Source organism: Lissotriton helveticus, chromosome 4_1 (assembly GCF_964261635.1).
Source record: "Lissotriton helveticus chromosome 4_1, aLisHel1.1, whole genome shotgun sequence".
NCBI classification, from domain to species: Eukaryota; Metazoa; Chordata; class Amphibia; order Caudata; family Salamandridae; genus Lissotriton; species Lissotriton helveticus.
Genome location: NC_136063.1, coordinates 415250177 through 415273008, shown reverse-complemented (window position 1 = coordinate 415273008; position 22832 = coordinate 415250177). Strand labels below are relative to the sequence as shown.

The window sequence follows — 22832 nt, the reverse complement described above, 5'->3', positions numbered from 1 at the left end:
CCTTAAGTTTTTGCTCCCCCGAAATGCAAACAAGGGTTTAGAGATGTTTATATGTTCTATCAGTCTCCAGTTTCGCGAAATGATCTGTTTAACCCTGTTTGCTTCTGAGCTAAATGTAAGTACACAAGTCAGTTGCTCTGAGTCTTGTTTAACTTTGGGGGTGAGGAGACATTCACGTGGAGCGAACCCAGCTCTTTTCAATGCCCCTCGAACCAGTTTCTTTGGATAACCTCTTGCGTACAATATTTCTTGCAAAATTTCTGCGTTTTCAAAATAATAATTTTTACTTGTGCAATATCGGCAGACTTTCAAAAACTGCCCAAAGGGTAAATTGTCTTTGAGGTTTCTCTGATGTCCCGAGAAGTATACCAAAAGAGTATTTCGGTCGGTGGGCTTGGGTTATAAGCTTACTTCCAGTTTACCATTGTTGTTGATGATCCAGACATCTAAAAAATTAATTTGTACAGTACTCGATGTTTTAGTAAATTTCAGATATAAAGGCAAAACAATATCCCAATAGGTAGAATTCAAAAGACAATTTTTGTTGCATGCACAGGGCATTACACAGAGCAGAGAAAAGGAGACACTCATTCAGGTGATTTTCAAGTCAAAATAATTTTTTTGTATTTGTAGTATTCAGAAAAGGGGGAAGGGGAAACAATTCCATATGGGAGCAATTCTGTACAGCACAAGGTTCGACAATTCGTATGACAACCGACAAGACTTGGTGCTCCATATATACAGGTGATATGTGACAACGCAAGTGTAAGTGAACAGCGAGAAGCGGCGCAAGGTGAGCAGGGTGAAATATTTACAGTGAGTGGCTCGATGTGTGACAAAGTATTAGTGACTTTTTCACAATTCACAATTTCAATTGAGCCACAACGAAAGATGCGCCTATAATTGCGCTGTGGAGTCGACGGGGTTTCGGTCCTTAATCAATGTGGACCATCTTCAGCACAAGGTTGTCTGGTTTTCAGTGCTGTTGGGTTGTGAAATCTCGAACCGGTCCGGTGGATCCGGTGAGGTGCGTCTGACCGCCAGGGGACTGAATAGTCCAGAGGGTCGGAGAGGGCGTCCGGTTCGGATCGCGACAAGGAATTGAAATCCGGCGGAGAGGGACCTGAAAGATTACAGGAATAGCTATCGAAGTTAATCGTAGTGGGTACACCCGCCAAGGGTCAGGGTACCGGCGGCTTGCGTGTGGATCGATCCACACGCAAGCCGCCAGTAATCTTCCAGGTCCCTCTCCGCCGGATTTCAATTCCTTGTCGCGATTCGTACCCGACGCCTTCCCCGACCCTCTGGACTATTCAGTCCCCTGGCGGCCGGACGCAGCAGTCAGATGCACCTCGCCGGATCCACTGGACCGGTACGAGATTTCACAACCCAACAGCACTGAAAACAAGACAACCTTGTCCTGAAGATGGTCCACATTGATTAAGGACCGAAACGCCGTCGACTCCACAGCGCAATTATAGGCGCATCTTTCGTTGTGGCTCAATTGAAATTGTGAATTGTGAAAAAAGTCACTAATTCTTTGTCACACATCGAGCCACTCACTGTAAATATTTCACCCTGCTCACCTTGCGCCGCTTCTCGCTGTTCACTTACACTTGCGTTGCCACATATCACCTGTATATATTGAGCACTAAGTCTTGTCGGTTGTCATACGAATTGTCGAACCTTGTGCTGTACAGAATTGTTCCCATATGGAATGTTTTCCCCTTCCCCCTTTTTTGAATACTACAAATACAAAAAAATAATTTTGGCTTGAAAATCACCTGAATGTCTCCTTTTCTCTGCTCTGTGTAATGCCCTGTGCATGCAACAAAAATTGTCTTTTGAATTCTACCTATTGGGATATTGTTTTGCCTTTATATCTTTGAACCCCAATCCCGATTGGTTTATGGGTCACACTCCTGTTTCTCTTACAAGTTAGTAAACTTCAGGTCACAGGTGCGAGAATTGAGCCACATATGGAACTGTTCCAGATCTTCCTGGTTCCCCTTCCATGTCATAAAAATGTCATCAATAAAGCGCACCCATTCGATGATGTGCGTTTTAAAAGAGGTCGTTTCTTGAAAGATGTATTTAATTTTGAAGCAGTCCATCAAGAGATTGGCTATTTCGGGGGCGAAGCAACAGCCCATAGCCACGCCTTTAACTTGTAAAAAAAAATCTTTTTTGAAAGCAAAGAATTTTTTTCCAGGCAAATCCTGGCTAATGATAATAAAAAATTCCGTGGGAACCTGATGAGGTCTTGGTCTTTTATCAAGTACCATAGCCATGACCACCAATGCCTCGTCTAGAGGGATATTAGTATACAGACTAGTATATAGACTTGACTTTTGATGTCGAAAGAGACCAACAATTGTTGGTCTCCATCGAATGTTCTATTTTAGAAATGAGGTCTATAGTGTCCCTTATGTATTCTTTTGTTTGTACCACGAATGGTTTCAAGAAGACGTCAAAGTACATAGACCCGTACGCAGAAATAATCGGTCTTCTCGGCGGTTGTATTGCATTTTTATGCACCTTCTGGAGTACACATATGTTTGGTGTTTTTTGTGTGGTAAAGTTATGGTATTCATGTTCTTTCTTACATAAATACCCTAGCTCTACGGCCTTCGTGGTGAAGTGTAAAATTTGGGCTTTCAGTCGAGCTGTCAGATTGTCTATGATGGAGTGATAATGTTCTTTATTATTAAGTTGAATCATGATTTCTTCATCATATTTATCGCTGTCCTACAACACAATTCCTCCTCCCTTATCGGCAGGTTTAATAACCGTAAGGGAATTCTCTGCTAGATTTCTTAATGCTATTTGTTCACTTCTTGAGAAGTTGGATTTGAAAGAAATTCTTTTAGTATTAAGTGGGTCTATTTCACGTAATATCTGATCTTCAAAGAAAAGCACCTCATCCGGCATAGCGGCACATTCAGGGCAAAAGGAGAATTTTTTCTTTCAACCACTTGTGTTTCTTTCTGAGACTTCCCTATAATCTGAGAAAAAGACTTTTAGTCTGATTTTTCACAGAAATTGTAGGACCTCCGTCTTTGTATCCACTGGAAGTGCGTGGAACAAATGATAATCCTTTATGTAAAACTTGTATTTCTAAGTTGGTCAGAGGATGTTTAGATAGATTATAGATCGGCATCAGTTTGTTGTTGGTTTGTTTAGCCTGGTTCTAATTATGATCTATCGCCTGTGTACTGACTGTTTTGTCCTGAAATATCCCTGCTCCTGGCTTTGCTGTTGTACTGGTGCTCGCCATCCCCATCTGAATCCTCGACCTCTGTCTAAAAAAGGAAGGGCCCTGGGGGTATTGATAGTATAGTTGGTAAGGTTGGTATGGCTTATAGTAGGGATCAGCTCCCTAGTCAGAGGAGGAGTCTGAAAAAGTCAAAAACTTCGTCCGAGATCTCCCTATGTACTGTAAGTTTAAACTGCTAGGGTTATTATTTTTAAAGAAATCCTCTTAAACCGCTTAACAGCGGTGGCAATTCGGCCGCGGTGCGGCGGTTTAGTGGAGTGGGCGGGGCCGCGACGGCCAACGGACGTTCGCAGCATTACGAAGGTAGTGCGCGCGACGGCTGTTGGCCGACAGAAGCACGCAAGGGGTTAAGATAAAGGTATACCAAATCCAATTTGAAATTCTTAATGTCCTTTGTTATTTTAGAAGTTATCAGATTAACTGTATGAGTTTTAAAATCTGCTAATGTTTTCTCTATCGTCTCTAGTAGAGATTTTGCCTCTGCCATAGTGGTATCGCTCCCAATTTCTTCCTCTAGTTTCTTAATTTCTTTAAGTTCGTCTTCACTGATTCTAAGGGTTATCTGGATAGATAGAACAATCCAGTCGCGGAAACACTTAGTGCCTATTTTACTAAAGTCCAGTAGGTACGCTTTGTCATTCACAAAAATTACCGGTATATCTTTCACCTGCAATCTTGCAGGAATGGTGTTTGAGTTCAAGTAAAACATGCGCATGCAGTTTGGTTCTTGTGTTTTTCTTTCTCAATTGTATGAGCCGTTCTCCTTTATCTGAGCTAAGGTTACTTGCCCCCACCAACTCTCCACCTAATAATGATGGAATTTGCTTCAATTTATTTATATCCTCAGAGTAACTAACCATATAAGGTTCTGTCATTGTATCCGGCCATGTGCCTATGTAATTAATACAATCAATGTAATGCAACAAAAAATCACCAAACCTTTAAACATCAAAGACAAGACACCACAGCATATGGACCACTTTAAATAATTTGTCTTTTCAAACAAAAATAGACTATTTATATTAAAAAAAAACTCACACTTAAGAAATTGTCATCTAACATGTATGTATGCACGGGGTATACCCAAATTACACTCCTATACCTTGGTATGGGACACTATAATGTAAAATAGAGATAGGTACGGAGCAATTAATATCTAACTTTTATTTTAGCATAGGGAACATTTAATTACCCTATCTTCAGTCTTTTAGTCCTTTAAAAAATATACTCTAATAATTAAGGACACACAATGGGACCGATCTGTGAACATAACTGAATGACAATGTAAAGACATGCAAGATTACATATGACAAAATGAATACAAATGTTTTATAAAAGGAAATATACACAGACAGCAATAAGCTAAACCTTACGTTGCCAATACCCCAAAAAATATTTAAACTAGTGTTCACCCATTAATTCTGGGTGATACAGTCGGAGGTAATCCAAATGAACACTTTAGGCAAAGGCGCCTCTTCTCCTTAAGCTCTACTGTGTCAACAACTAGTTATTAAACAACTCCTTATTGGTTTAATATTGACTCCTCCACAAATTGTCGATGTGGATGCGTTTCAGCCTATGAGTTCTTCTAGACCGCCTCAGGACAAGGGCAATGGAACAATACTAAACAAATCAAAATAAGTACAAATGTGTTAACGTACACATCTGACCTATTAATTGTATGAAGCATCCTGTCTTCCCAAAAATAAATTCCACACCGTGAAAAGACCCACCACCTTCCAAAAATAGAATGTGCCGAAACCATTTGTGACACCTCACCTGCTGCGCCCACTGTTGTTTGCTGCCCACTGCTCCACGGACGCCAAGCGCCGCCATTGTGTTGCAGACACCTGGGGGGCCTGAAACCACATTGCCCAGGATTCCTTGAGGCTGCTGAGGCCGCGCTTCGCGCCAGGAGGCGTTTAATACAGGGCCAGGGCTCCCGCAGCATGGGACGTGCGCGGGCTCGCCCGGGCCAAGGGTGGGCCCGTCCTAGCCCGTCATCGCCAGGAAGAGGCAGGGCAGGGCCAGAGCCCCTTCATCTTTTTGCTTGGAACACTTTTGCCACAAGAACTACTGAAGCCATTTGTAGGTACTGTGTGGATTCCAGGCCGTGTTACCCATTTATAATTGCTTGCTAGTTGCCTCACTTGCGGTGTTTTAAAATAGATCTTGTTTTAAACCTCTTAGAAATCTCTTGTCTTCAGAAGCCAATTTAAATGTGCCTGATGATACAATCATCCCACCTGTGACTTTTTTTGGAGACTTAAGCTGCTGATTATTAGTTTGGAAATGGGTTAAAGGAAAACTATGGAGAGTACAGGGGGGGGGCTATGTGTCCTGTCAACGGGGCGGGGAAGGGGAAAAAGGCAAGGAAAGCAGCAAAGATTGTAACTGCTACTAACAACTGTGTAATGACCAGAATTGATAATTTGATCACGGACGAGAAGGGCTTTTAGGAGTCGAGTTGCCAGTGCCTTCTGACTGTCAACAAGGATTCTATTCCCTGCGCCCACCTACTGTCCCCCAGATGTTCCAAAAAGCTCGGAAAAATGTAGCAGGGATCGATCACGAGCCCACAACGCCGGGTCCTGAGCCAGACTCGTTGTCCGACATCCCCCCATTGCCTTCATCTCCCACTTATGATGCTGTAGGCCACCTTGAGCCCTCAATCCTCTTTACGAATCGTTTTGATGCTCTGGCTGGGGAGTCTGATATTTGTGGTGAAGCTTATACCCCACAGCCTATCCCCACCAGAATGCTCGAATGAGGTAGTCTCCACGTGTCCTATTTTTACGCAGACCCTTACTCAGATGGTTATCTCACTAAAGGAGGAGGTTGGTTCATTGAAAGCAATGATTGAGGTTATTGTGGGTACAGTTAGAATGCTAGTTCATAATGTTACACCACATATGCCAGCAGTTCACCATCCTGTAATCCAAAAGTGTCATCTAAAGCAGGAGACCCCACAACTAGTGGCCAGCTACACGCTCCTGTAATTCTATCTACACGAGCCACTAAGGCTTCAACTTCCATGCAGACAGACCCCCTTGAAGTTCACCCTCGTAACACCTCGCAAAAGCAACTTTATTCTCAAGTTGCCAGAAATCGTGATAGGTCTACAAATGCTTTAATAGATCCACTAATGGGTATCAATCTCCCAGCCCAACAGAGCAAACAACCTACTTGCCCCCCTATTCAGGCACATCCTGGGTAATGTCCCTAAGATTGCCCTCAGTAGCAGCTTTGAGAACGCTGAGTCTTTGAAAAATAAATCTATCCATTGGCTACGTCATGTCAGGGGTTGCCGTTCGCTGATCAGGGAAGATATCAGGGCACGGAGATGTACGTCCAAAAATAATCCTAGAGACTGCATCGAACTAACCCTGACCAGCTCTGACCTGGTAGAAAATCTTTTGGCATTAGAGTACAGGTCCTGCCCTCCGGACTCTTCATCTATCCAGATTAGGCGTTTCCAAATAACCACTGCATCAAGGGCTTATGCCAACATGCTACCACTGCTTATACCTAGAGGGTCCTCATTGGAGGGGGTTGATTGACTATGTCACGATTTACACCCATGGCAGGAATTTGAACCAGGTCCAACCGTTAACATCCCGAATTCCCCCATCATCATTCAATCACGTTCTGTCTCTGAACAACCCCAAATCAGGGCAACAGCCAATAAAAACAGTGGCCACCCTGTTTGTAGTATCTGGGTCCATGGAGTGGCAGTAATCTGTAATACTTCTGTCCCATCTTTTTCTCTACCCCCATTGGTCCAACAAACCCGTTCGGGAAATGGAGTCTCAACTTCACAGCTTAAGATCCTTTCCTGGAATGTGGCGGGGCTCCAAAATAAAATGTCTTTACCTGATTGGAATAATTTGATTGAGGAACACCACATCTGTATATTCCACGAAACCTGTAGCCTATAACCACTAAATAAGTCTAGCTATACTTGCTTCTTTACCCCTGCTGTTTAATCGGGTAGAGGGCGGCCTTCTGGAGGACTTGTTGTTTGGGCTAAGATAGATATGAGCTGTGAAATAAGGGAACATCAATGTGCGAGCCCGGATATTATGTGGCTTTCGATCAAGGGTACTTGTGGTGGTGACATTCTTGAGTTGTTTAATGACTATATATGGAGGACCCAAGGTAGCAAAGTATCAAATATTGTTATTGGATCAGGCGTTATCCAGCTGCCCACCAGACTCTTATGTTATGATTACTGGGGATTTTAATTGTACTTTCAAGCCTTTAAGCTCTGAAGATTTGCTGGAGGTGGATGAAGATGACGCCAAGTGGGGTGTCCCATTGTTAAATATACCCCCTATCAAGAAATGGTCCCAGGGAGCAATCCAGATCAGTGCTCTCACCTTAGAAGCTGGATTAAGGGCTGTGAATGGTAGAACCCCCTCCGACGTCGCAGGGGCAAACACATATAAGAGTGTCTTGCCCCTCACAAATTGATTATATTTTAATTGACGTTAGATTTTGGAGATCCATAATAGATATGAAAGTGGTTCCCTCTACTGATAGTGACCATAACACACTAAGCTTGACTATGGAATCACCCACGCGCTCTTTCTATTCCCTTAGCCCAGGGTGCAGGACCCCCCATGAGGAAACAAGAATTGGTCCCCTCAAACTGTAGGAGGTATCTTAAATGGCCAAGAGTTGTGGCTCAAGAACCTCAAGTGGTTGAGATAAGGCGCATACTCAGTGAAAGTACATTTAAATTGCAAGAGGCCTTGGGTGAAAAGAACGGTCTGTCCAGGGTCCCAGAGTTATATGGATGTATGATGACTCAGCTGGGGTCTCTATTTGTCAGAGAGATTCATGCTGGTAAACGAGTCATACGTCGTAAAAACCATCAGATCTGGTTTAATGCAGATTGTAGACAGAAGAAAAAGGTTTTGATTTTAGTGATAAAAAACAAACACTGTCCCTTAGTCAGGAAAACCAGAAAGGACTACAAAACTGCTCTCCTTCAAGCAAAGTGTGAGTGGGATGAGACACACTGGCAGAATCTAAACGATGCAAGTGTAGCTAAGGATCCCAACCTTTTCTGGGATATGGTCAGGTGGTCAGGTCATAAAGACCCTGATTTGATTCCTAACCATATCACAAATCAAGATTGGTTTAACCACTTTGGGAAACTTTATTCGGGGTCCAGTTTAATCCCCCAAGATGGGTCAGATGGCTCCTCAAGCAGCTGCCCCACTCTGGATGTCATTGATCCCTTTAATGTAAAAGAAATAGAGGCGGCTATTAAGAAAATAGTCCAAGCAAAAGCTTCAGGCCTGGATGGTCTTCCGGGAGATCTTTTTCTTACAGACCCTCCCAATTGGGCAAATTATATTATGCTTTTAAATAACTCCATTGCAAAGAGTAGCGCAGTACCTGATTCATGGAAAGGTGCAGAGATGGTACCTATTTTTAAAAAAGGTGCTAGAGATGACCCTGCCAACTACCGCCCAATACGTTTGATCAATGCCATGCGGAAAGTAGTTGGCAGGGTGTTGCTCCAAAGAATTAACCTTTGAGTAGACGATAAGGATGTTCTCTCCCAGTATCAAGCAGGTTTCAGGGCGTGTACAGGGACAGTGTACCAAGCATTTAGATTGCTTTTAATTTACTAGAAGGTTGTATTAATTGGCAAGGGAAGTCTTTGCTTGGCCTTTATTGACCTGAAGACTGCCTTTGACCGAGTACCCCGTGACCGGATGTGGCAACTACTAGGCGATATGGGGATCCCTCCGATGATCCTGAATTTGCTCATTCACCTTCACGAGGGCAATTAAGCCCAAGTGAGGTGGGGAGCTCAGGACCAGAAGACGCACAGGATCCCTGTAAATAGAGGAGTGAGCCTGAGCTGTGTAATGGCGTCCACCCTATTTTCCCTATTCATCAATGGGGTGGTTAGTTTTTTACAAGAACTTCATCGGATGCTTTTTCCCTGGCAGGAGACAGGGTTCCTACCCTGCTCTTCGCGGATGACCCTCTGCTCTTGTCTAAAACTCCCTCCGGCTGGGATTCAGAAGCTCTTAGACCGATTCTATCTCTTCTGTGAGTCCAGGGGGCTGGTTGTTAACACCTCCAAAACTAAGCTTATGGTGTTTAATCCCTACAGGCCATATAAAGGTAATTTTATACTAGATGGAACATGCTTGGAGCGAGTTTCAACGTTCGACTATTTAGGTATTCGGCTTGCTGAGAAAATGCATTGGCGACATCACATCGATAAAATGCTTTTGAGCCACAAGCGTGTGGTAGGAACACTACTCAGAGAACATCGCTCCTCGCAGAGCAGGCCTGTGGCTCCTGCTCTTACGATCTATGCAGCCAAAGCAGTTAGCTCAGCCCTCTATGGTGCCGAACTATGGGGCTTCGATAATGTGGATGGAATCAGTAGATCTGAGTACAAATTCCTTAGAAATCTAGTGATGCTTCCCAGCAAGGTACCATTAAAACCTTTGATGAGCGACATGGGTAGGCGCTCTTTTAAAGATATAGCCAGGCTATGGCCCCTGTTATTCTGGGCTTGCCTGTGGCGGACCCCTAAGCTTGCTAGCTATGCCTCCGCACTCACGGAACTGATGGTCCTGGATGGCAACCAAAGAATTAGCTGGCTCCTCAATCTAAAAAAGTTAGTCTTAGAGCTCGGCTTGAAGGATTTGTGGGAAACCCAAACCTCGCCTAGTAAGGCTGACCTTAAAAAGCGCTACTGGACTTTGGTAGATGCACAAGAGCACAGTAACTCGAGATTGGGAAGGGTCACAGAGGAATTTTATTCACATAAGCAGCGCATATTTTTAGAACCTTACTTAATTTTTATCCAGACGCCACGAGACAGGGCACTTTATATTCAGTTCAGGGTAGACACACCCCTGATACGAGAATTAACTGCAAAGTGGAGTGCCCCGCCATCAGTCAACAGCGGACTGCCCCTGCTGTACGGCTCCAACTGAAAGCGTGGCTCATTTCATGTTTGCCTGCCCTGCCTACAAGAAGGCAAGAATGAGATGGTTAAAACCTATCTGTAGTCTACTGGGCACCCACGAACACAGTGTTGTCTTGCGCATTCTGAAAACAGATGCACGGACCCTTCTGGCCTGTGACGTGGTCAAATATCTTGGCCGTGCATGGATAGTAAGGTTTAAATCTCTACGTGTTCCACTTTAAATGAACTACTGTGTTTTTATATTTTTAACTGTTTTGCGCATTTTTTATTGAACGGTCACTTTATATCCTCCTAACTAAATAAGCTGGAATTGATTTATCTTATGGCTGCACCAAGTTTCTACCTGAAAATAGTAGTTTCCTCTGAAAATTTCAATTTACTGTTTTTATGGACTGTATATCTTTTATTTTTAGATCATGGCTCATCTGATAACTTGTATTTTTATGTTGATTGTATGTATGTTATTGCTATTAAGATACTTGTTATCGAATAAAGCTACTTTTGAGAATGTGCGGCAAACGACAGATGAGGGAGTTCTGTAAAGTGACTCGGGGGAGTCTATATCTAGTCTCAAAAGACCATGGCAAAAGTACAACTAAAACCGTGCAGGCTAGCGGTTAGTGTCCTAGTTAGAACGTTAAAAGAAGTGTAACCTGAGTGTAATACCCGAAGGCACCAAATGAGAAAAAAATTTGAGAAAATATGAAGGGGTAAAATAAATAAATGTCCTTAGACACTTACACTCTAAAATCTTTCACGGGTTGCGTCTACCACAAACCCGAGTCTGGGGAGCCTATAAGACCGCCTCAAACCGAGGTGGAACTAACTAGAAAATAAGTAAAGGAAACGGGCTTAGTGTCTAATTGGTTAAAGTCGGGGACAGAGCCTACAACAGAAGACTTATAGGGCACTCACCTCTCTTACAGGTGAAAGCAAAATGGCCGGTTAGCTGCTTTCACAGAGGTTCTGGCAGCCCTTGACACAATCCTGTATTTATCCTGCCTTCTCCCCGGTCATCGTAGTGTATTCTTCAGTCTGTGGCATTCTAGATGGTGGTTGGCGACAGCAGGAGCCAAGTTCTGGCCCCACTACCGAGGCCGTACAGGCAGCCCCTGCCCTTTTCATTCTTCTGCTTCCACCATGCAGCAGCCGCTCCTTGAAGGTTGGCGATCGCATTGGACATCCTCAGTGCTGCGCGGGTGGAAGGGGCGGCGCGGCCGAGTTTAGGCCCTGGGCACAGGCACTGGTAAGACTTAGCCAACACGAGCGGAGGAAGAGGGCTTAAGGCCTCCCGCTGGATGACTCAGCAGTGGAGCACCCCCGGTCGGTTAGCAGCTGTGATTCGATGTAGGTGTCAGGGGAGTCCCACAGCTTACCCTCAAGGATGTCTCCGGGGGGGGGGCACAGACTCTGAAAACTGGGCACCCAGAAATAATCTGCGCTTCATGGGCCTTGCAAAAGATATTGAGGGTTCCAACGCAAGGTGCTTTCTGGACAAAAGGATTTGAGACTCCCTTCCAAACAGCACAATTCTTGTCTTGCTTTGTTATTGAACGAGCCCACAGGATGCCCAATGTAAAACAACCAATAGGAGCACCATTAACTTAGTTAAAACAAAACTGAAGACCCTCCACATTCAATACATGTTGCTCTTCCTGGCAAACCTTAAGTTCATCTTTCAAGGTAAAACTCATCTTCCTGACGCCTGAGGAGGCGTGGACTTAAATAGAGTATTGTCCCCCTGGACGGACGAAGACCAGAATCGTTGGGAACTTCCCACCCCACCGCACAGGGGAACCAACCCAAACCTCAGAGAGAGAAGAGGTGATGCCGCAGTGGCCTGACGAATCCGAAGCACTCCGGTACAACAGTTCGGGCAAGGCAGCTTCTCTCCGGGGTGGCCCATTCCTCAGACACAGAGGGGGAATCGTCACAAAGGGTAGACAAGAAGAAGTAACTTAGATCGTGTAAACAGGCCGCCCCAGACCTGACGGAGCACAAACTCACATTGGAATCTGATAGTGGTCATCCACTGTTGCAGGTGATCGCCCACATGGGAAATAGAGGCCAAACATAGAATTGGAGGGGCGTCTAGTATCAGACACGGACCCTATAATCATGCGTCGTATCTTGATTACCCACAGGAAATACCATACACTGGCACGCCAAGAAGTGAAATGTTTGATCTTATCTGTGCAACTCCGCCTGTATGAGGCTTGAGACATAGCGGGGAGGTTACATGTCTGGTTGGGTAGAAAAGAGGTTGAGACATGATGGGTGCAGTCCATCCAGGAGGGTGGAGTTACACAAACTTGGCGAAAGAGATCGCCGATGCGCTTGCAAGATATTCAGCTGATTTTTATAAGACCTGAACATCTGCTGAAGAGCCCCAGAGTAGACACTTCTTGAGTGAAGTCACAACTCCCACTCTGACACTTGATGACAGACTAGCACTAGAAGACCTTACCCTAGAAAAAGTAGTGGCTGCTATAGGCAAGCAGAAACCAGGGAAAACCCCAGGCCCCAATGGAATACTGGCTGAACTCTTTAGGAGTTACACTGAACTATTGAGCCCCTATCTCCTCAAAATGTTCATTGAGGCTAAGACTGAGTGGTTCTCCCTCCAGATCTCCCTAATGCCACCATAGTGGTGTTCCACAAAGCAGAGAAGCCTGCCACGGAATGTGGTTCCTACCATCCAAGTTACTTATTGACTGTGGAAACAAAAATCATGGCCACTATTTTATCCACTCTACTACTGACTGTAATAACTACCCTTATCCATAAAGACCAATTGAGGTTTTATGCCGAAGAGATCAACAACATTTGATCTTTGCTGGCTTTCCAACTGGCTAGAAACAGTAAAAGATAGAGAAGACCCCCATATATTTCTGTTCTTAGATAATGAGAAGGCATTTGATGCCATCCTCTGGCTCTTTATGTGACAAGCTCTGCAGAAATTTGGTTTAGGATCTAGGTTCCTCCCATGGATAGGTCTGCTTTATGCAGCTCCGATGATTAAGGTGCGGGTTACTGGAGCAATGTCAGTGGAATTTCCTATTGGAAGGGGCACCAGACAGGGTTGTCCCCTGTCTTCCTTGCTATTTACTGGCCTGTATGGTTCGAGCACACCCTAACATTGGGGGCTCCTGGGACAAACGGGGGGCTCTTGGAGATGAACGAATCTCACTTTATGCCGATGCTGTCCTCCTGTACGTCACCCACCTGAACATGACCCTTTGAACCATATTTCAACTATTTGACAACTATGGTGCCGATCGGGATATAGCATTAACTGGGATAAGTTGAGCCTCTACCTGGTGGGTGGGCACCTAGACACATGTGATATCCCAGAGCACCTGCGCATTGACAGAGAAGGGTTTAAAAACCTAGGCCTCTATGTAACCACAAACTTTGAGGCTGGTCTCGACCGTAACACCTGGAGAATCCTGGTGGACTTCGATGGTGACATGGAAAGGTGGAGATTTCTGCCCTTAACACTTTTAAGTTGGGCCAACATGTACAAGTTGGTTACACTGCCAAAACTTATTTACATCCTCAAAAATACGCACCATAAAATCCCACAGGACATTTTTGCCACAATAGATAAGGAAGTCAAGACGCTTTATGGAACAGAGGTCATCTGTGAGTGGCACTGCAGACAATTCAGCGCAGTCAGCATAATGGGGAAATTGCGCTCCCAGATATACGATCATATTATTGGGCTACACATTTTATAGCAATCAATGATTGGGGGCACCTACCGGGTGATCACCGATTTATGCTCCAGAGAGGCTCCAATTCTAAGCCCGTACATATCTCCACTACATCTACAGTAGCAAGGGTGTAAGACGATTACTGCCGGCAACCCAGAGCGCAATAGAAGCCTAGAGGGGGGCAGAAAGATGAATGGGGTGGGATAAATGACTTGCCCGAGAAACTCCACTGTGGGATGGAACACGCCTGCCTGAAATTGGGAAACTGCAGGGATTTCGTCATGGGATACAATAGGGATATCCAGACTGGGCGACCTCCTGGAGTATGGATCCCTGATCCCCCTTTAATTATCTCTAACGAGATTACCAGTTAAGCGACACCCAACAGTTCAAATATCTACAATTGCAACATGCATGGAGGGCAGAGAGGCTAGATGTGGGGGACATTCCTGAATACGCATCCCTAGCAGGAAGATTACTATGCTTCCACTCCCAGGTATTTATGGTTCTCAATGCAAGGTTGTTTTTAAGGAAATCTTAATAAAAAAAATTTTTTAACAAAGAATCTGCACACTGGTCTCACCAATTTGCTTTTGGGGCTTTGCATCTGGGGAGCGGACTGTCTCGATAGCAACTGACGTCAGCCGTTGGAATGGCACCTATAAAAGCTCCGTACATTGTTTCGGAAATGGAATATTCAAAAGGTGTGGAATCTGGTGCGAGTAGAGTCTCTACCAGAAAGACTGTTACCGAAGGTAAGTAACTTCTTCATATGAGCTAGAGTATACTATTAAGTCGCTCAATAAATATAATGGTCACTGTTGCACAATAATGGAAATAAATGCATCAGCAAATGAATAACGACGTGTACGGCCTAAATAAGCAACTAATTCAAACACAATAGGGGGTGGTCTCTCAACAGACATATAAGGCAAAACATATAACACTGTATCCTCATCCACACCACACCACCCATCCCACCACTATTCCTGCATTGGAACAGCGCATGCTCTTTTATTGGGGTAGATGGGGCGTGTGTTGTTGCTTTGACTGCACATATGCAGGTATGTGCCGTAAGAGCGATTGCACTGGAATGTAACCAGAAATTAAAGAGTTTAAAATGGTGCAGCTGTGAATCTCACTTCTCAGTCAGCGACGTGGCACTATTTGAATTGCTCGCTCTTGCTAACGTCCGGGAATGCTGAAAACAAGATTTGTAGCCTCAGGGGATGTTCATGGTTTGCCTGTTGGCCAGTCCAGTGTTGTTCTCTAGGTCATATCATTCAATTGGATCTTTGGAGAGTTCACTTGGCTCTGCATCTGATAAATTGGGTAAAAGACAGGCTTAATTCAAACTGGAATTGAACACAATGTAATTTGCTTCATGTCACCTGTTTGCGGAGATACAGAGACCATGTTTCTGATCAACAACGGTTTCTGTTAAGAGAACTCATTTAATCAGCTGGTGAAGGACATTAGTATCTACAGTTCCTTGGTTCATCTGCTATGATGAACGCCTTTTGTTTATGAAAGTGTCATCATAAGGCATGTAAAATTAAACCAAAGATAAATATAAAAACCTTCCAACTGAACGCAGACTCCCGTAAATTGGTAGCTTTCCTAAGATCTAAGTGCTCCCAAACTGCTTTTTTTTATTTTGCTCAATTTTTATTTTGTTTTAAGCCTTTTATCATATATATTTTTTCGGTGATGACTGCACTTTAATTTTGTTGTACCCTGCCCACTTCCACTTGGTTATGACCACGTATTATAAATAGGCAAATGGGCAAAATAAAGTGAAAAAATAAAAAAAAAGGTTTTGGACAGTATTTTCATTCCAGATTGGATTACTAGAACAGCAAATGCAGATAACATGACCAATGCTAAGTGCTGATCTCAACAGATGTTTTTATAAGAACAGAAGTTAACTTGAAGCTGCAGGCCGAAAACAATAATTCTCTGCAAAGCTCTTTGGGCTTGAGTAGCCACTATCTGAGCCTGCACTATATAAAGTGTTTTAAAATGACTTCGTCTTAGCTTCATTCTCTGAATGTTTTTTTTGTATGTGCTTCTTTTTCAGAGCCCTCTGTTACTTGAAGTTACACCGATTTGATGAGGCCAGACAGGATTGTGATCGTGCACTTCAGCTAGATGACGTAAATGTCAAAGCATTATATAGACGAGCTCTTGCTCACAAAGGATTACAGGTGCGTAACGGATGATTACACAAAACATCTAAATCTCCTTTATTATTCATTGAAGTCCTGCTGTTCTTAATGTTTGAGCTCTGCTGCCGTGTTTAGTTTGTAGATCTCTGTCCTGGAGGAAACAAAGGAGGCAGACGAAGGCTAATTTTGATTAGATATGGATCAATTCCTGAAACACTATCAAAAGAAATAATTTTGACTCAGAAAAACCCAGAACAAACAATGCCTCGTGTCTGGAAACCCTGAGATCTGAAAGAAAAAAATACTGAGGTGCAGAAGTAGCCTTTTGATCAAAATAAAAAGATACTGAGGTGCAGAAGAAGCCTAAGTCGCCTAGCTTGGCACTGAAAGAAGATCCAGACCAGAGGAAGAGGAGTCTGATGCGCTGCAAAACAAAAAGAAGGCCCTAAAAACCTCTGAAAGACAAATGTGTAGGCTTGAAGGTGAGGTGACAGATTTTCTTCAAAGAACGAAGAAACTTGACCCTGCAGTGGCCTCTTAAAAAATCCTAAGAAAACTGGCCATTAAAGTCCAAGAGAGGCAGAAATAGAAAAAGTAGACTTTCCACTCCAGAACCTCATGTACAAAGGGGTCCTCATCTGTAGACACAGGTGGAAGATGCACATGACATACATCACATAGATACACATGAGTCAGATAGTGACATTAGAGAACAGATAGACATGGAGTCCCCTGCAAGAAAAGGTATAAATGTACCCTTCCAGTTCGTTGTATGATGTTAAAATCCTTGCCCTTTCCACAACAGATCTTTACCACACATGCATTGACAACGCAACTCAATTATGTTTAAGGTAAGTTACACCGAATTTATCTTGGGGGGGCCAAACCCCTTCATCATTACATTTTTTTAAAAATTAACTTTACATTTTCCTTTATTGGGGGTCCCCTCAGCCCCCCACTTTTTAAAAGTACTCTTACTACCATATGCCCCTACCTACCATTATGCCCTGAAAACACCCTTACCACCCAATACTCTTACCCACCCCTAAACCCTAAAAACACCCTAACCACCATATACCCCTACCCTCCCCATAACTCTTAAAACACCCTTAGCATCTAATACCCCTATCAACCCATAAACCCACCCTTACCACCCAATACCCTTACCACCCAATACCCTTAACCACCCCTAAACCCTAAATTATTTATACCGAATTACACTTACCTGTGTGGTAAAGGTTTGTGGTAAAGGCACTACATGGTGAAGACCGCGTTGTAAAGGCTGTCTCCCTCCAGCTCCCCTCTGCTAGATGATATTTTCATCTATCAAGCAATTATTAAAAGGATAGTGGAATGGAAAGCTTGTCCAGATAGCTGCAGATAATGGAGATAACTTCTTTATGAGATGAGTGGATCCCTGCAAATCACCATAAGATAAGGGATAAATGCTTGCAGAATCAAGGCTCTATGGGAAATGGAAACCTGGTCTACAACACCAATGTATGGCAACAGATGTGTATCAGATGTGCTTAGAAAACCTAATACTTGTGTATTTCTAGCTCTGCATGTGCCCTGTGATTGTCTTTGTTGGTTTACTAATAACGATGCCAATATAAAGAGATATGGAAGTCAATATTAGGATGAAATAAAAGCACTAATCCAGCATGGCACAGCACATCACACAACAATTCCAAAAGAGGACAAAAATGATAAATATGAGGGGGAAAAAGCATGTCTAATAGCAATCTAAAATTCTCGTTGGATTTTCCAGATATGTCCTGTAGACAACAATGTATGGCTTGGCACTGTGTAGGCAAGAAATAGGGAAGCTAACTATGATTAACAATTCCTTTAACAAACAGGAGTTGTTCAGAAACAGCGTGGATGAATCTTTAGGCACAATGAAAAAGGCACTAAAGGCTGCTCACGCCATTGGGCCTTAACGACCAGGGAGAGCGATCCATAGGGATTGCATAGTAGTAGAGGAGGAAATGGAAACACCCGAACGTTCTTCATGCATACGCAAACACATTCTGCTCAGGCTAAAGGACATCGCAAACGTATTTTAGAGCTCATGACCATCCTTTTTGTGTGGGAGAGTTCAGCCCTACAAAGGAGCTTCACAATCTTAGTGAGTGTGTCATGTTACCCCCCCCCCCTGTTAATGTAATGCCTGTGGGGGCAAAATTCAAGGTTCCCCTCGAAGGTGAAGAGAGATCACAATTGACAAATCGGTGTTAAATAGCAAAAGACATGGATATGGCACAAATCTAGCGCAAAAGTCAACCCAATGTTTTCCAAAGATACAAGTTTACAGTTGGGCTTTACTGTTTAAACAGGCATATGAACTCTTAGAAGAGGCAGCTAAATAGACAATATCACCATTTACAAAGCAACAAAGGAGTGTACTCTCTATTTCTTTCTTCTAGAACTAGATCCAGCACTGAGATCCCTTCTGGATCTCAGGTTTTTGAATCAATTTATAAAAATACAAAAGTTTAAGATGACGATGAAGGAGGAGACTATCTGGACAACAATTGACTTTAAAAATGTGATGTTTTTCATACTGGTGAATCTACAACGTTGCAAGGACCTAAGATTTGTAATGTGGGACACTCATCTTACTCTGGGATAAACTCTGCTAGTCACAAAATGTCTTGTAGTTATCGCCAGCTACCATGGGAGGCATGCGATTGATGTATACCCATATTTAGACAATTGGCTGGTAAAGGCCAATTCTTTCCGACAGTGCCAGAAAAGCATTGGTACAGCAACTCAACTGTTACACGATGTCGAGTTCTCAAGCAAAAGAAAAAAATAATTCCCAGTTCCAGCACTGGAACAGCTTCTTGGGGTCATGTACCAAATCTACAGTAGCAGTACCTATAGAAAAGAGAATTCTGGCAATGGTGGAACATATTTGTCTTTACCAAGCGTCATAGTCTGATAGGATAATATCAGGTTACCAGCTATGATATAATCATGTATTCCGATCATACCACATGCCTGGCTGTACACAAGACCACTACAAGAGTAACTAATGAGACAATCAAGCACAAATCAAAAATAGCTAAAATGGTGGACAAACATAAACATGATGAGGAGCAGATCATTCAGAGTACCTCTACCTTCCGTGACTACAATGCTAGATGCCTCACACACTTAATGGGATGCACACATGTAAAGGCTCTACATAAGGGTCCAATAAACTACAACAAGGATAAAACACATAAAAACACAAACTTGTTTAGAGCTTAACACTTTTTTCTAGCACTCAAAGCCTACCAGAAACAATGAGGTACTCTCAATACAAAATGATAATACAACAGCACTGTTATACTTAAACAGGGGGGGTAATGAAATGATGTACTTGTATGCAGGACAGTTAGAAATAAAAACAAACATTAAAAATGCAATAGGTCTCGCCTTTCATTAAGTTAAAGCCATTTGCTTTGCTAATGGTATTGTATTGCTAAGCAAATGGCTTTAACTTAATCAAAGGCGAGATCTATTGCATTTTCAATGCTCGTTTAATGTCTTGTTGCTCCTATCCAGTGATACCTTCATAGCGACTTGGTTCTTCTCCGGGACACAGTGCAGGAGTGATGTGGTTACTGGTGGACCTATACCCAAGACAAGAGTTTGCTGAAGAGTTAGCATATAGTCCTTAACCATATGGTATGTGCAGCAATGTGGAATGCATAGACGTGGTTGTTGGAACTTAGCTAAACTAGTCTGTGAGCAAATAAAAGTCCTAACTACAGAAGTTAACCAGCTGCCAGGGTAACAAGTATTGAATTACATCAGTGTCTTTCAGTAGAGGCAGTTAGGAGCAGATGGAGTGCCCAGCAGTGCCTCAGAACCCCCTTATCTGTGTAACTGTCATTTGACAAAGCTCACTTTAAGCGTCAATAACAGCAGAATTGCTGTGCTTTGCAGACAGACCACTCTCTGGATTGCTTCGTCATTTCAACTCAAAGGGCCTACAAATTGTCCTCTCCATGGCAACATGCAGCTGCTAGAGACACACCATCTCAGAAGATCCTGCAAGCAGCAACAGTCCAGCATTTTCTAGGACCCTCATCCCTGAAACCCTCATTCATCCCTCACTTATGAGAGGACCTTCAAATACGTGAGTCCGTGATGTGCCCTGTGCAAAAAAGGGTGTGGAGTTTGATTTAATAGTCTATGATGCTCCATCCATAATAACAATCTAAGCAACATATAGGGTGCACCGGCAACCTGACCTGCATCTTCGTTCAGTGATAGTAATCATCAAGGCGGAGGCAGGAATGTTTCTCAATTCATGTTTTAAAAACCCCACCTTTAATAAGTACTTCTCAAATAATCTGATTATTAAAGTTAACGCTTCCGCGTGTTTAACATGCGCTTTTTTTTTAATATTAGACACACCTATCCTACTCTAACATTATTAATTTTTGTATGATCTACTTGACAACTATAATCAGGGCTCGGCTCGAGCACGGGGTCTTATAGCTAGAGCCCGCCCTTAATTGGCTCAGGCTCTCCCAGTTCATTTGTTGGCTCGCCCACTTCTAGCACTGATGCACAAGTTTTTAATTTTGTGAGATTTGTCGGGTACTAAAAAATAATTCATTACCTGCCCCTTCTAAATGTACTCTGCTAAATACATCAGCCAAGGAGCCTTGCAGCAGGCAGTCTTTTGAGCGCAAGCTCTTCTTCCTACCCCTTCGCGGTGCCTGTGCACGCCCTGAATCCGGGGCCTCGCCCAGTGCCACATACCCGGTTGTGATGTTCCCGGTAAATAAAAAAGCAGTGCAAAAAGCACATTATAGTAGTAGGCCCTAGAAAAAGGCCTGAGACCTAGGTTGTAGTAGCCTATCTACCTCATTATGCTAAAAAGACCAAAGTCTTAGCACCAACCAATCCGCTTACAGCACTCTCTAGAACCCTCTCAGTTCTCCTCAGATTTTCACCGCACGTCGTGTGGAAGGGAGTCTCCCTGAGTCTTGACTCCGTTTTTTCTTCAGGATGTCTGACAAGAAGGCCTTGTTTAGACCTTGTAGAACCTGGGAAAAGAACAGGGTCCATGTTGATGACCAGCATAAGGACTATATTTATTGTCTCGTCCCTAAACATGAGGCAAACATTTTTAAAATCTGCATCACCTTCCCTTCTAAAACCTTAAAGGATAGGGAGGCCAGAGTCCTTTTGTGGCTGAAATCCTCTTCTACGGATGACGATGACAAGGCCTCTACCTCCAGCAAAAGGGCGAGGTCTAAAGAGGATGATTCAAGTGAGGGGAGGAAGCATGCTAAAGCCTCCCACTCCTCTTCAGGCTCTTCAGAGATCTCCACATTCTGTCTCTGGAGCCTCAGCCACCAACGTTTCTTCAAAGAAAACCGTGAGTAAGAGCTCTGCTGTCTCGTGACCAGTGACTACTGTCTCTACTTCGACCTCTTCTTCTATGGCTATGATCTCCACCTCAGCTATCACTTCTCCTATTGTTTCTACGAGGATATATATTGTGGCTAAGAAGGCTCTCGTAGACGACCCGTCGACGACGACATCATCAATGAAGCTTTCGTCGACTAAGAAGACCCCTTCGAAGTCATCGACGCCACCGTCGACGACTGTCTCGTCGACGAAGAAGCGTGTCCCGTCGACGACATCGACGATGAGTCTGTCGACGGCTGCCCCACAACGATGGTCCCGTCGACGACTGTCCCGTCGATGTTGAGTCCATCGACGACGGTCCCGTCGACGGCAATTCCATCGACGATTCCTTCGTCGTCTACCTCGTCGACGATGATCCTTCCGTCGAAGACTACATTTTTACAGCTAACGACTGCACCATTGTCACCGGTGCCATCAAGACCAATGGATTCAGCTTTGGTTAAGCCTATCGCGGTGAAGCAGGCTTTTTCTACCCTACTTTAAACAACGACCTTTCAACTGGTATCTTACCAGAGACAACAAGGTTCTTAAATGTCACCGCTTATGCCCTCTCATCTTCTAGAATCTTACTCCGATGAGGAGGAAGAAGAATTTGATGACGACGATGGGCTGCTACACCCACACCCTGTGGGACACGGTCGCGGACGTGCTGCCACAATGTCCGGAGGAGGTCCGGGCAACATTGACCCAAGCCCTTGCGGGTCGAGATGCAGCGCGATATTCCATCCGGTGTGGGCTGGATACCACAGACTCACTCGGCAGGGCGATGGCAACGACGGCGGCGGTTCGACGCCACGCCTGGTTGAGATCCGCCAACTTTTCGGCCAATGTCCAGGCCACTCTTCTGGACATGCCGTTCGATGGCCGTCGCCTCTTTGGCGACAAAGCAGACCATGCTCTTGAGTGTTTTAAGGACTCCAGGGCTACGGCCAAGTCCTTGGGCCTCTCGGTCCCACGCCAGCAATCGGGTGCCTTTCGCTCCTTTTGTGGCCCCCACGTGTGCCGCCAGCCACGCACGGCAGAATGTTCAACAGCGCGGTGGCGGCCACGGAAACCGCTGTAGCGGCGTTAGGGGACAACGGCGAGGCCAGTCTACACCTTCCCCCGCAGCACCTGCCTCAAAACCCTCCTAGTCCGTGCTTTCAGGCCCATGTGATGCCAGTGGGGGGCAGGGTTCGCCATCACCTCTTCCACTGGCGCACAGTCACGTCGGACAGGTGGGTGCTGCAAATCGTCCGAAGGGGCTACTCCCTCCCCTTCGAGGC

General features: G+C 44.2%; 1 protein-coding gene across 1 annotated transcript in view; it reads left to right on the top strand.

Annotated features, from left to right (window-relative positions):
* SPAG1 (sperm associated antigen 1) overlaps positions 1 to 22832 on the top strand; it is a 906455-nt gene that overhangs the window by 754436 nt on the left and 129187 nt on the right. Inside the window, exon 16 of the mRNA XM_078686952.1 lies at positions 16041 to 16167. Within this exon, the coding sequence (XP_078543078.1) occupies positions 16041 to 16167 (127 nt within the window). The remainder of the gene's footprint in view (positions 1 to 16040; positions 16168 to 22832) is intronic.